Source organism: Oncorhynchus kisutch, linkage group LG30, assembly GCF_002021735.2.
Source record: "Oncorhynchus kisutch isolate 150728-3 linkage group LG30, Okis_V2, whole genome shotgun sequence".
In the NCBI taxonomy this organism is placed as follows: Eukaryota; Metazoa; Chordata; class Actinopteri; order Salmoniformes; family Salmonidae; genus Oncorhynchus; species Oncorhynchus kisutch.
Genome location: NC_034203.2, coordinates 12,400,326 through 12,414,472, shown reverse-complemented (window position 1 = coordinate 12,414,472; position 14,147 = coordinate 12,400,326). Strand labels below are relative to the sequence as shown.

The following is a 14,147-nucleotide window of genomic DNA, read 5'->3' as shown; positions in this document are numbered from 1 at the left end:
ATTATAAGGTTGGCTGAAAGGCGGTGTTTCCCACTCACGAGTCAGGGGGCGATTCCGGGGAGCTGTTGCACCCGCCGTCCATCTTGGGCTTGCGCAACAGGTCGTAGGTCACAAGGTCGGTGCCACGGGCGATGAGCTGGGGCATGGGGGGTACGGCTGAGCCGTTGGTGAGGGGCGAGGGTTTCCGGGTCACCCCCACGTCCAAAGAGAGTCCATCGTCCGACAGCAGGCCAGATGAGCCAGGGAGGCGAGCTACCAAACGCTTGTTCATTTTACGGTACCTACAAACACAAAATACAGTTATACTTCTGGCCTTGGTGGCTTGCTATAAACACAAAATACAGTTATACTTCTGGCCTTGGTGGCTTGCTATAAACACAAAATACAGTTATACTTCTGGCCTTGGTGGCTTGCTATAAACACAAAATACAGTTATACTTCTGGCCTTGGTGGCTTGCTATAAACACAAAATACAGTTATACTTCTGGCCTTGGTGGCTTGCTATAAACACAAAATACAGTTATACTTCTGGCCTTGGTGGCTTGCTATAAACACAAAATACAGTTATACTTCTGGCCTTGGTGGCTTGCTATAAACACAAAATACAGTTATACTTCTGGCCTTGGTGGCTTGCTATAAACACAAAATACAGTTATACTTCTGGCCTTGGTGGCTTGCTATAAACACAAAATACAGTTATACTTCTGGCCTTGGTGGCTTGCTATAAACACAAAATACAGTTAATTTTACAGTAGCTATAAAACAGAAGTCATCCTACCGTAGATTCAAAAATAGGGGGAAGAGGTTTTAAAACAGTGCCATTCTAAGTGATAACTATCAAACTCAGAGAGGTTATCAGAGCAAAATATGTTTAGGTCTTGATTTAAAATGGGAAAGAGGGTGCTATTCCATTTCAATCAAAAGGGTGGTGGTTGTTAGATGTTTATATTTCTGAAAGGGACTTACTTCTCCAGCTCCTCCTGAGAGTGGGCGAAGGTACAGCTGGCTCCTCGAGGACAGCCTCCCTTCTGCTTCATGTCCCGACACATGTAAGTCTTGTACTTGCTGTGCTGGGGGGGCTGAAGAGAGAGACATTTTAGAGTAACCACGTTTCCAGCTACCGTTTTTAATCGACAGCTGTGATGGAAAGTTGCAGTAGAATTTTATACATGCAGACATCATTTGTTTGTTCGACCTGGTGGGATCTTTTTGTGTCTGTAAAATTAATTATGTGGCGCGGGAAATTCATTTCATGTAGACTAGCCTTCACGCACAGCCTACCTGCACTGTAACTGTGAGCTGTTGGCTAGAGAGCACGTGGCAAGACCAGAGTGGGCACATTTGCTATTTAACACAACAGCTTCTGACATAACTGTCCGTAGAGTTGAAAATGCGATGGAAACACATTGCACTTTAGATTTTTTTTCGGTACATGAAAACTTGGAAGTGAAATGGTACATTGTGTGCTTTATTTTCTTTATGCAAATTTTAGATAATTTGCCTGAAAATCTGTCACAAATTGGATGGAAACTTAGTGCCTTCAGAAAGTATAAATACCCCTCGACTTATTCCACATTTTGTGTTACAGCCCGAATTCAAAACGGATTCAAATGACATTATTTGCAGTTTTACTTGTTGAAAACAGGATGTGTTTTGGAATATTTTTTATTCTGTACAGGCTTCCTTCTCACTCTGTCAATTAGATTAGTATTGTGGAGTAACTGCAATGTTGATCCAACCTCAGTTCTCTCCTATCACAGTCATTAAACTGTTTTAAAATCACCATTGGCCTCATGGTGAAATCCCTGAGCAGTTTCCTTCCTCTCGGGCAACTGAATTAGGAAGGACACCTGTATCTTTGTCATGACTGGGTGTATTGATACACCATCCAAAGTTAAATTAATTAACTTCACCATGCTCAAAGGAATATTCAATATCTGCTTTTTTAAATATATATTTTTTAATTGACCAATAGGTGCCCTACATTGCGATGCATTGGAAAGGCCGTGTTTGAAATTCTCTGCGCTACAGGATAGAAGATTCTCCCAGAAAGCCAATATTGTACAAACTTCGAAAATTTGAAATAATTCTGATATCTGTATCTTATCTTTAAAGTAGATTTTGAAACACCTATGCCATATTAAATCCCTTTATTTTTTTTACCAAAGTCCGTTTTGCCACATTATTTGAAACATGACAGGGCAATCAATAGTACAATTGGAAAGTACATTACATTTTGGAATGTTGCACCTAAAAGCAACATTTATATTACTCTATTCAGAAAGTATTCAGAAAGTAGTCACACCCCTTGGCTTGTAAACGTTAAGGACTGGGGAGTGTTTCAGGATTTTTTTTAAATCCTAGAGGAAAATCTGGTTCAGTCAGTCAACTTTCCACCAGACACTGGGAGATGAATTCACCTTTTAGCAGGACAATAACCTAAAACACAAGGCCAAATCTACCCTGGAGTTGCATACCAAGAAGACAGTGAATGTTCCCGAGTGGCTGAGTAACAGTTTTGTCTTAAATCTACTTGGTAATGTATTGCAAGACCTGAAAATGTTTGTCTAGCAACGATCAACAACCAATTTGACAGCACTCAAATCAAGTTTTATTTTTCAAATCCGTTTTGGAATACTGACTGTCCAAACAGCAAATCGTATGTGTTCAGACAGCAGTCATTTGCTGACATGGCTACGCTAGTTGTCATAGTAACGACAGGCGTGCGCACAGTGGTGTAGGCCGATTGGTGTTCGTCCTATCACTCAGAAGTTCAAAATCTGTAAAACAACATGTGGAATAAATCAAAGTGTATGAATACTTTGTGAAGGCAATGTATATATCCCTTTCTCTCTCTGAAATGTCGCGACCCACTTTGGGTCGTGCCAATAAAGACTGCTGTAGAGTGAAATGCGTAGCGGGGAAAGGCGTGTGAGCTACGGTACCTGTTGTGGGTCGGCTCCCTTTTTGCTGTGGTTCTGGATGAAATCTACCAGGCCGTGGACTACAGTCTTCACCGCCACCAGACCTTTCTCCAGCTGCTCCCACGTGGGAGGGGGGGCGTCTAGAGACCCAGAGGACGGAGGGAGATAAGAGTCAATATTTGGCCTGAAGGAGTATAACACAGCATTACAATAGTGAGGCTGACAACTTAGATATCTTGGTCGGTTAGGTCAATGATAAACAATAACTCTTAATATAATTTATAGGCACTGTGCTCAAAGTGCTTAACAGCCCCAAAAATAAAAATATTCACACCCCTGAACTTTTTCCACATTATATTACAGCCTTATTCTAAAATGTATTAAATAATTCCCCCCCTTCAATCTTCAAACAATACCCCATAATGACAAAGCAAAAACAAGGTAACATTTTTGCAAATGTATTAAATCTAAAAAACTGATGTCACATTTACATAAGTACTCAGACCCTTTACTCAGTACTTTGTTGAAGCACCTTTGACAGCGATTACAGCCTCGGGTCTTCTTGGGTATGACGTAACAAGCTTCGCACACCTGTATTTGGGGAGTTTCTCCCATTCCTCTCTGCAGATCCTCTCAATCTCTGTCAGGCTGGATGGGGAGTGTCGCTGCACAGCTATTTTCAGGTCTCTCCAGAGAGGTTAGATCGGGTTCAAGTCCAGGCTCTGGCTGGGCCACTCAAGGACATTCAGAGACTTTTCCCGAAGACACTCCTGTATTGTCTTGGCTGTGTGCTTAGGGTCATTGTCCTGTCTGTGTGCTTAGGGTCATTGTCCTGTTGGAAGGTGAAACTTCGCCCCCAGTCGGAGATCCTGGAGCAGGTTTTCATCAAGGATATCTGTACATTGCTCCTTTCACCTTGATCCTGATTAGTTTCCCAGTCCCTGAAAAACATCCCCACAGCTTGATGCTGCCACCACCATGCTTCACTGTAGGGATGATACCAGGTTTCCTCCAGACATGTCGCTTGGCATTCAGGCCATCAGACCAGATAATTTTGTTTCTCATGGTCTGAGAGTCTTCAGGTGCCTTTTGGCAAACTCCAAGTGGGCCGTCATGTGCCTTTCACTGAGGAGTGGCTTCTGTCTGGCCACTCTACCATAAAGGCCTGATTGGTAGAGCGCTGCAGAGATGCAGGTCACTGTGATCTTGGGGACCTTTCAATGCTGCAGAATTCTTTTGTTACCCTTCCCCAGATCTGTGCCTCAACACAATCCTGTCTCGGAGCGCTACGGACAATTCCGTAAACCTCATGGCTTGGTTTTTGCTCTGACATGCACTGCCAACTGTGGGACCTTATATAGAAAGGTGTGTGTCTTTCCAAATCATGTCCAATCAATTGAATTTACCACAGGTGGATTCCAATCAAGATGTAGAAACATTAAAGAATGATCAATGGAAACAGGATGCACCCGAGCTCAATTTCAAGTCTCATAGGAAAGGGTCTGAATACTTATGTAAATAAGGTATCAGTTTTTAATTTGTAATATATTTGCAAACAGTTCTAAAAACCTGTTTTCACTTTGGGGTATTGTGTGTAGATTACTGAGGGGAAAACATATTTAATACATTTTAGAATAAGGCTGTAACCTAACAAAATGTGGAAAAAGAAAAGCGTCTGAATACTTTCCAAACTAACTGTATATACACTATATATACAAAAACGTGTGGACCTCTTCAAATTAGTGGATTCGGCTATCAGTCACATCAGTTGGTGACAGGTGTATAAAATTGAGCACACAGTTATGCAATCTCCACAGACAAACATTGGCAGTAGAATGGCCTTACTGAAGAGCTCAGTGACTTTCAACGTGGCACCGTCAAATTTTCCAGATTGACTGACCTTCATGTTTTAAAGTAATGGACTGTCATTTCTCTTTGCTTATTTGACTTGTTCTTGCCATAATATGGACTTGGTCTTTTACTTATCTTCTGTATGCCACCCCTACTTTGTCACAAAACAACTGGCACACCTGTTAATTGAAATGCATTCCAGGTGACTACCTCATGAAGCTGGTTGGGAGAATGCCAAGAGTGTGCAAAGCTGTCATCAAGGCAAAGGGTGCATACATGGAAGAATCTAAAATATAAACTGTATCTTGATTTGTTTAACACTTTTTTGGTTACTACATTATTCCATGTGTTATTTCATAGTTTATGTCTTCACTATTATTCTACAATGTAGAAAATAGTACAAAAAAAATGAAAAACCCTGGAATGAGTAGGTGTCTCAACTTTTGACTGGTAAATTATGACCCCAGCCTATTTCAGCAGGCTATTGGGAAACACAAGCACTTCTTACTGCAGAATTGCCTCGCAACTCATGAATAAATTAGTCTTAATTTGAACTAAACAAGCTGCTAAATCGTTCAGTTTACATCTTGCCTACATCTTGTCTAGGCTACTGTCAACTATCTGAAATTAGATGTAGGCCTATCAGGGGCTATAGACTAAATGCTTTTATCTAAGCAAACTATATCTTAATGTAATTACAATCATAAAACCAGATTTTAGTCTGTTGCCTACACCCATTTTAATGAAAAGTCAATCTTGCCAATGGGCCATATATAAGGGTTTGTAGTCTTAACATCTGGCACATAATAACAGCAAAATTGCCAGAGAATAGACTAATATTAGTTTTTTTTATGTTCAACCAAGTGTTTCTTGCTCAGAGATTGAGATCCTCTGTCCATCTTTCATCACTCAAACTCTCCTGTCGGATTTATCTATAGTTATGCACATGCGCAAAGAGGATTGATTTACATTTATAAACCTGGTTCGAGCCCTGAATGCTGATTGGCTGAAAGCCGTGGTATACTTTTTACTGTTCTATTTACAGTGGTAACCAGTTTATAATAGCAATAAGGCTATTGGTATATGGCCAATATACTATCATGGCTAACGACTGTATCCAGGCACTCTGCCTTTGCATTATGCTTAAGAATAGCCCTTAGTCGTGGTATATTGGCCATATGCCATAGCCCGTGTGCCTTATGACGTAATATAGGAATTTGAATGTGGCAAGTGAAAAAGATAATTCGCCCTTATAAAACTCGCCATATAGTTTTCCATCAATGGATGCCGATTAACTCGTTTGACTACTATGATTAAGTAATGTCATAGCTTGCAATATTTATTATTTTGAGGAAAACTGAATTTTGCTTGTAACGTGATAATCTTTAATTGGCTTGATAAAGTTATGGAAAAAGGGTGTATGGCAAATGATCTCTTAATCCAAAAACAACAAAAAATTGGGCTACTTTTCAGGCCTCCTGGGAAGGGTTTGACTGGTCATTGAGCTAGATTTCTTTTAGCTTGGCAACCCTGCATGCATATACATTCTTATGGTATATCTGCCCCGTATCATTCATGGTTTTACTAACTCATGGTAAAACAGTGTCCTGTAGGCCTACATAATAACCATATACACCCCCTTGCCTATTACTGCCACTCACATACATAAATACACACACACACACACACACACACACACACATATATATATATAAGCCAGGGCCTAAAATGAACACTCGCCACCTGCGGGTCGATTTTGGCATTGGCAGGTGAGATGTCTATTTCACCAGGCACATCGGCGTGTGGTCTGGGCTCCACAGTGCGAGCATGTCACTCGCATTTGTGAATGAAAATAGTCAAGTATGATCACATTTACAGGATAATGAAAACAGCTACAGTTACATTTAAATCATTTCTGCCGTTTCGATTCATAGCTGGTAAATTAATCGCACAAAGTCAAAGAACTACGAATCCTATATAGCCTATTCTACCTCATGCTGCAACACTGTCTGGCTGGTTAAGAGCTGAGTGAAAGACCCATTATTTAGAAGCGGTGCGCACAGGCATAAAAGTTGGTCTAATTTACTTGAAACTAAAGTCTACTGAAGTGAGACTTTGTCCTTGCGTTTCTTGGCTATTTACATTGTTTTGTTCATAAGGTAGGTTGTTTTTCTATGTTAGAGTTTCAATTGTTAAGGAAGAGAAGACAATCCGACTAGTCAGACTCAATCTCACACGCACAAACATGACTCGAGTCGCTTTACCACGCTAACCTCCCGCCCTTAAAGAGACAGGTGAACATTTGTCTCATCTGTAATATTTTGGTTAAAAGACACCGGTCACAAAATGAACTGAAACAACATACCACATTAGTTCCTACTAGTAATTAATGTATTGTTTTAAACATTAAAGCTCACTCATTCTCTTTTGTTTTGGTGTAATTTTGGCAAAAACAACAAAAAAATCTGGTGAAAGATACGAGTGGTTGGTAGATCTACCTGTCACAGGGGCTTGTAGACCAAAAAGTTCATTTTATGTCCTGATAAGACCTGGGTTCTATCAGGTGGGGCCTCTCTATAAGTACCAGCCTAGTTAAAGAAATAAGAAAGCTGCCTGAAAAAAAGGGTAACACACACACACAAGTATGACAATACGGCTTGTGTTTACATAGCCACTCTAAGAACCCAAATCTGATTTTCTTTCCATATCCGTTCTCCATTTTTTTTCCCCTGACTGTGCACACTCAGAATGACTTGTGACCCATATCAGATTTTCACACTCACACTGATGAAAGTAGTACACCGATGCAATGGTCATTTCATGTCACTTCACCTTTTCAAACATTTGGGGTGGTTGTCATGGTAACAGCAGGTCATGTGCAACAACCAAAAAAACACTTCAAAGCAAAATGATCTTATCTGAGCGTGTAGACAGAGGTCGCAAATGGTGGAGCGGGTTTGTATCAGGATTGAGATCCAGATACGCAGGTGGTATAAAAATCGGGAGTCAAAAAGACGAGATTCCACGTGGTTGTTAAACAAAAGGAAAAATACCAGATAGGTATGAGACAGCCAAATTATTTTCCCAATTATTTGCATGTCTGGGTACTTCACTCCCCCTCTTAAAACATAGGCTCCAGCTTAAAGGGCTCTAAAAACAAAAGTGCCTCAATGAAACGGTACTTAACCATGATTAGAATGACAGATAGTCAAAATCCATAGGTGAGATGAGTCATAAAGGGCCAATGAGTTATGCTCATTTGAATCAGTCTGATAACATCACAACTTCTTCTCCCTGACCACAGCCACATGAAGCTCAAACAAACTCAACCTGTTCTACACTGATTGATTGATTCTTTACCACTTAACTATTGGAAAGCACTGGGCTGTATTTAAATCCAGAAAGTTCAAGAAAACTCCCTCCCCTATGCACTTGTTCCCTGCCCTTCGAGGATTTGATGGGACCGAAAAGGGGCATGCAATAATTTGGCTAAGTACCTGGTAATGCTTTCAGGTATTTAGTCCCATCAGTCCCATAATGGGGACAACACAAAAACAGGAGTGAGTTAGAGAACAATTTTGAATGCGTAAAGGCAGCCCTGGTGTGTCTGTGGTTCGAATATAATCTTCAGTTGCATGCATCATTGTCAAGCTTTAGCCCCTGAGCGGGGTGTGTGATGTGCATGGGAGCCAGCGTGTGTGTGCCTCTCACCGGGGCTCGGGTCGATGTTGGCCAGGAGCTCCAGGTGTGGTCGGAGGCGGTTAAGGTTGGCGGGGTCACCCGTCCTCTGCAGGGCGATGGTCAACTCCTGGACGCTCTGGGCAAACGAAGCCGGCGTCTGCAACTAGAGGGGACACGGGATATTAATTAAAATTCTAATCAGCATTTGAGTGCCTGCACCTGGATATGATCATTCCTGCTATCCTGAATCCTATCAGCATTGTTTGCAATAACATGTTTTCTATTGTGAAGGATTGACCCACAGACAGAGCGCTGCTCCTTTAGTGGAAGCTTATGGTTATTTTGTGGTTTCATGTGTGCACACAGACAGTTATATAGACAAATACACAAACTGATAAGTAGATGTTCACATGAGTGAAAGTGGGATTTTTGCGAATATATGTGTAACTGACACACACCGTGTTGATAATGGAATGTACGACGAACAGTACCAGTCAAAAGTTTGGACACAGATTCTTCAAATAGTCACACTTAACAGCTTTGCACACTCTTGGCATTCTCTCAACCAGCTTCACCTGGAATGCTTTTCTAACACTCTTGGAGTTCACACATATGCTGAGCACTTGTTGGCTGCTTTTCCTTCACTCTGTGGGTCCAACTCATCCCAAATCATCTCAATTGGGTTGAGGTCAGGGGGTTGTGGAGGCCAGGTCATCTGATGCAGCACTCCATCACTCTCCTTGGTCAAATAGCCCTTACACAGTCTGGAGGTGTGTTTGGGGTTATTGTCCTGTTGAAAAACAAATGATAGTCCCACTAAGAACAAACCATATGGGATGGCGTATCGCTGCAGAATACTGTGGTAGCCAGCTGGTGAAGCAAAGTACCCCCACACCTCTTCCTCCATGCTTCACGGTGGGAACCAAAAGGACAGATTTCCACCGGTCTAATGTCCATTGATCGTGTTTCTTGCATGTCTTCTTATTGGTGTGGTTTCTTTGCATAAATTTGATCATGAAGGCCTGACTTACACAGTCTCCTCAGAACAGTTGAGGTTGAGATGCTTATGTTACTTGACCGCATTTATTTGGGCTGCAATTTCTGAGGCTGGTAACTCTAATGAACATATCCTCTGCAGCAGAGGTAACTCTGGGTCTTCCTTTCCTGTGGCGGTCCTCATGAGGTCCAGTTTCGTCAAAGCTCTTGATGGTTTTAGCGACTGCACTTCAAGAAACTTAAAAAGTTGTTGAAATTTTCCAGATTGACTAACCATGTCTTAAAGTAATGATGGACTGTCATTTCTATTTGATTATTTGAGCTGTTCTTGCCATAATATGGACTTGGTCTTTTACCAAATAGGGCTATCTTCTGTATACCAACCCTACCTTGTCACATCACAACTGATTGGCTCAAATGTATTATGAAGGGGAAAAAATCCACAAGTTAACTTTTACAAAGGCACGCCTGTTAATTGAAATGCATTCCAGGTGACTACCTCACGAAGCTGGTTGAGAGAATGCTAAGAGTGTGCAAAGCTGTCTTTGAAGAATCTTAAATATAAAATAGATTTAGATTTGTTTAACACTTTCGGTTAATACATGATTCCATATGTGTTATTTCATAGTTTAAGACCACATAATTATTCTTCAATTAAAATGTAAAAATAAAAACCCTGGAATGAATAGGTGTGTCCAAACTTTTGACTGGTACTGTACATGACAGCTACTTCTAAGACTAGTAACAGACCTAAACAGACGCAGACACCTTGTCGAAGACACACTAACAGACACACAGGTACCTTGTCGATGATGGACTGCATGTGGGACTTGTGAGACTGGTCCCCGTAGAGCAGGGAGGACCACTGGTCAGGGGCGATGCGGAGACCGCCCTCCATGGCGATCTGGACAATCTGGGAGTCGTGCTCGCGCCGCAGTGCCTCGTACGTCCGGAACTCCTCCTTCAGCTGCATGAGCGACGAGTCCTCATCCCGCTTGGTCACCTAGACAACCAGGAGAGAGGGCATTAGGTTAGAGTTTCCTAAAAACATTGGGTCAGGATCTACTGATTGGTTATAGATGTTTTAGAAAATCTTAGGGAGGTCATAGCCCAAAACATGTTTGTGAACATGTCATGTGGCCTATGCTGGGTCATATTCATTGGAGCACACTCTAGCGAACGTTCCAAAACACTACACAACAGAAAACAGTGTTTGTTATTGGAGAATGTTAGCTAGTACCTCTCCATTTTACTCTGGTTTGTACCAAATGAACAAGAACCAGCTCTTAGAACAGTGTGTGTGTGTGTTGGTAGAGTCAGACCTACCTTAAAGCAGGAGGCCCTGTAAAGGAGCTGCACCACGTGGCCTATGCTGGTTTTGGAGGCCTGGGGGAAGCGTGGCTCCAGCCGCTGGACCACGAACAGCACCAGGACCTTCCTGGACAGGGCCGAGCCGTCCTCCAGAGCCAGCAGCACCAGCTTCAGAGCCTCCTCCTGCATGGCTGGGAGGGAGAACGCATACAAGTGGGTTTAGACCACAAGCACACCCACAGCACTTGAGAAGACATTTGTGCAAGTTTGACAACATACAAACATTTACAGTAGTAAATGTCATTGCATAAGACAGCGTTTCTCTAACCTATCCTTGGGGACCCCAAGATGTTTCACAAATTTGCTGTCGTCCTGAACTAACAGTGATTCAACTAGTCAAGAGCTTGAGGATTAGCTCTGGACGATCTGGGAGTTTGCTACGGAATAGATCAACTGGAAAATGGAATGGCTGGGGGTCTCCGAGGAGAGGTTAGAGAAACTCTGGTATAGTCAAGGCGGGTGTGTGTGTGTAAACTTGATCTCATCCTACCTGGACCCAAGAACTGGCAGCCCCTGGCCCGGACGGCGGCCCACAAATTGGACGACAATTGCTGGGGGTTTTGGTGCTGCAGGATGAGCTCTGTGACTGTGCGCTCCCCCAGAGACCTTGCTGCCCTCATGGCCCGCACCCGGCCCTCCTCCTCCACCAGCTGACAGTGGACCAGGGTCACCAGCTTCCTCTGCATGGGTCGACTCAGCATACTCAGGGTCGTGCTGCTCAGACCCACCCCTGGTGAGAGACAAAGGGAAGGAGGTTGGGGGATGGAGAGAGAGAGACACCATCAAATGGTTTTTAATTAAAAGAATATACAGTTGAAGTCAGAAGATTAGCCAAATACATTTAAACTCAGTTTCACAATTCCTGACAGTTAATCCTAGTAACAATTACCTGTTTTAGGTCAGTTAGGATCACCACTTTATACAAAAAATGTGAAATGTCAGAATAATAGTAGAGAGAACGATTTATTTCAGCTTTTATTTCTTTCATCACATTCCCAGTGGGTCATAAGTTTACATACACTCAAGTAGTATTCGGTAGCACTGCCTTTAAAATGTTTAACTTGGGTCAAATGTTTTGGGTAGTCTTCCACAATAAGTTCGGTGAATTTTGGCCCATTCCTCCTGACAGAGCTGGTGTAACTGAGTCAGGTTTGTAGGCCTCCTTGCTCGCACACGCTTTTTCAGTTCTGTCAAAAAAATAATATTTGTGATTGAGGTCAGGGCTTTGTGATGGCCACTCCAATACCTTGACTGTGTTGTCCTTATTCCATTTTGCAACAACTTTGGAAGTATGCCTGGGGTCATTGTCCATTTAGAAGACTCATTTGCGACCAAACTTTAACTTCCTGACTGATGTTTTGAGATATTGCTTCAATATATCCACATAATTTTCCTCCTCATGATGCCATCTATTTTGTGAAGTGCACCAGTCCCTCCTGCAGCAAAGCACCCCCACAACATGATGCTGCCACCCCCGTGCTTCACGGTTGGGATGGTGTTCTTCGGCTTGCAAGCATCCCCCCTTTTCCTCCAAACATAACAATGGTCATTATGGCCAAACAGTTCTATTTGTGTTTGATCAGACCAGAGGACATTTCTCCAAAAAGTACGCACTTTGTCCCCATGTGCAGTTGCAAACCGTAGTCTGGCTTTTTTATGGCAGTTTTGGAGCAGTGGCTTCTTCCTTGCTGAGCGGCCTTTCAGGTTATGTCGAAATAGGACTCATTTTACTGTGGATATAGATACTTTTGTACCTGTTTCCTCCAGCATCTTCACAAGGTCCTTTGCTCTTGTTCTGGGATTGATTGCATTTTCGCACAAATGTACGCTCATCTCTAGGAGACAGAACGCGTCTCCTTCCTGAGCGGTATGACGGCTGCGTGGTCCCATGGTGTTTATACTTGCATACTATTGTTTGTACAGATGAAGAATGTATTTGACATTTTTAACTGTGCCGTTTCAAAAGTTCTGAAGCTAAATACATTTTACGGACACAGTATATTTTACATTTGTTATCTAGTTGTTTTAAGTCCCACCCATCAGCTCGACTCAATCCCTCTCATCTATCTTTTAACACCATCCATATTTGATGTGTATTTGCCATACATTTTTAAACTGTGCTGTGAGGTTTCACAAAAGTTCTGAACCTTTCTATTCTCATAGTTCCTACAGATTGTAAATGTATTGTTTTTGCTAAAAGTATCAATATATTATTGCTCAATTGACTATGACTTTTTCAAATAACCCAGCAGTGCCATTTGCAGAGTTAGCTCAAGGTAAATATTGCAATTCTTTAGCCATTCTTGGACCTGCGACCAATGATTCTTTCTCATCGCAGCAAAATCTGCAGAGCTGGGACGGATGTATCCCCCATAAATAACATTCCATTGGTTGCAAGAATTTTGTATAGTAATTAAAAATTTAAGTTTTGAATCCGGCATTAGTTTCTCTTCCCAGCTATTTTGCAATCTATACGGCACAGCTGTAAATTTTTTGGTCCTTAAATGGAACTGGTAGACTTTTTCATTAATCATAATTTGTCTTTAATGCTGTAATTAGTTGGTTGTGGAAATGTCTGCATTACATGACTTAACTACATCAGTCCTATTTATGATATAATTTACAAAGATTATACCTAAAAAATATATTTTAAAAACCTCCAAAAATGTTTGTGTTATTATCAATTAGTATATTTGAGTTTAAACATAATGTTAAGTCTTTTCTGGTGGATTAAACTGAATAAAAAAATTCTAATAAAATGAAACATTTTTGCTCATATTTTTATTTTATTTTTTAAACTAGTCGCTAGGTCTAGGCAAGGCCATAAGCACTGTAAACTGGCAGGTATCCTAGTGGTTAGAGCGGACTAGTAACCGAAAGGTTGCAAGATCGAATCCCCGAGCTGACAAGGTAAAAATCTGTCGTTCTGCCCCTGAACAAGGCAGTTAACCCACTGTTCCTAGTCCATCATTGAAAATAAGAATTTGTTCTTAACTGACTTGCCTTATAAAGGTAAAATAAACTGGGATAAGACTAAAGAGTTAATCAGGGTGATTTTTCCACAAATCGACAGGTATTTTCCTTTCCATGGTAGCAATTCCTATTTTTGCTAACTTTGTATTAAAATGTATTGTAGTGAGATCTTTTTTCTTTCGGGCTAGAAATACAGAGTATGTCCACATCATTGCCAGACCATTTTATTGGTAAACTACACAGTAATGTAAAAGCTGTATTTTTTGTTGTTGATCAAATACGTAACATAGTACAATTGGTTGTAATCCAGAGAGGTTAGAAAAGTATCTAGATCCTCATGAGGCTGTGGAT

General features: G+C 41.5%; 1 protein-coding gene across 1 annotated transcript in view; it reads right to left on the bottom strand.

Annotated features, from left to right (window-relative positions):
- LOC109874617 (roquin-1-like) overlaps positions 1-14,147 on the bottom strand; it is a 39,239-nt gene that overhangs the window by 14,247 nt on the left and 10,845 nt on the right. Inside the window, exons 4-10 of the mRNA XM_031809848.1 lie at positions 11,314-11,553; positions 10,779-10,954; positions 10,255-10,455; positions 8,487-8,619; positions 2,946-3,064; positions 967-1,079; positions 39-281 (exon numbers count right to left, since the gene is read on the bottom strand). Of these exons, the coding sequence (XP_031665708.1) occupies positions 39-281; positions 967-1,079; positions 2,946-3,064; positions 8,487-8,619; positions 10,255-10,455; positions 10,779-10,954; positions 11,314-11,553 (1,225 nt within the window). The remainder of the gene's footprint in view (positions 1-38; positions 282-966; positions 1,080-2,945; positions 3,065-8,486; positions 8,620-10,254; positions 10,456-10,778; positions 10,955-11,313; positions 11,554-14,147) is intronic.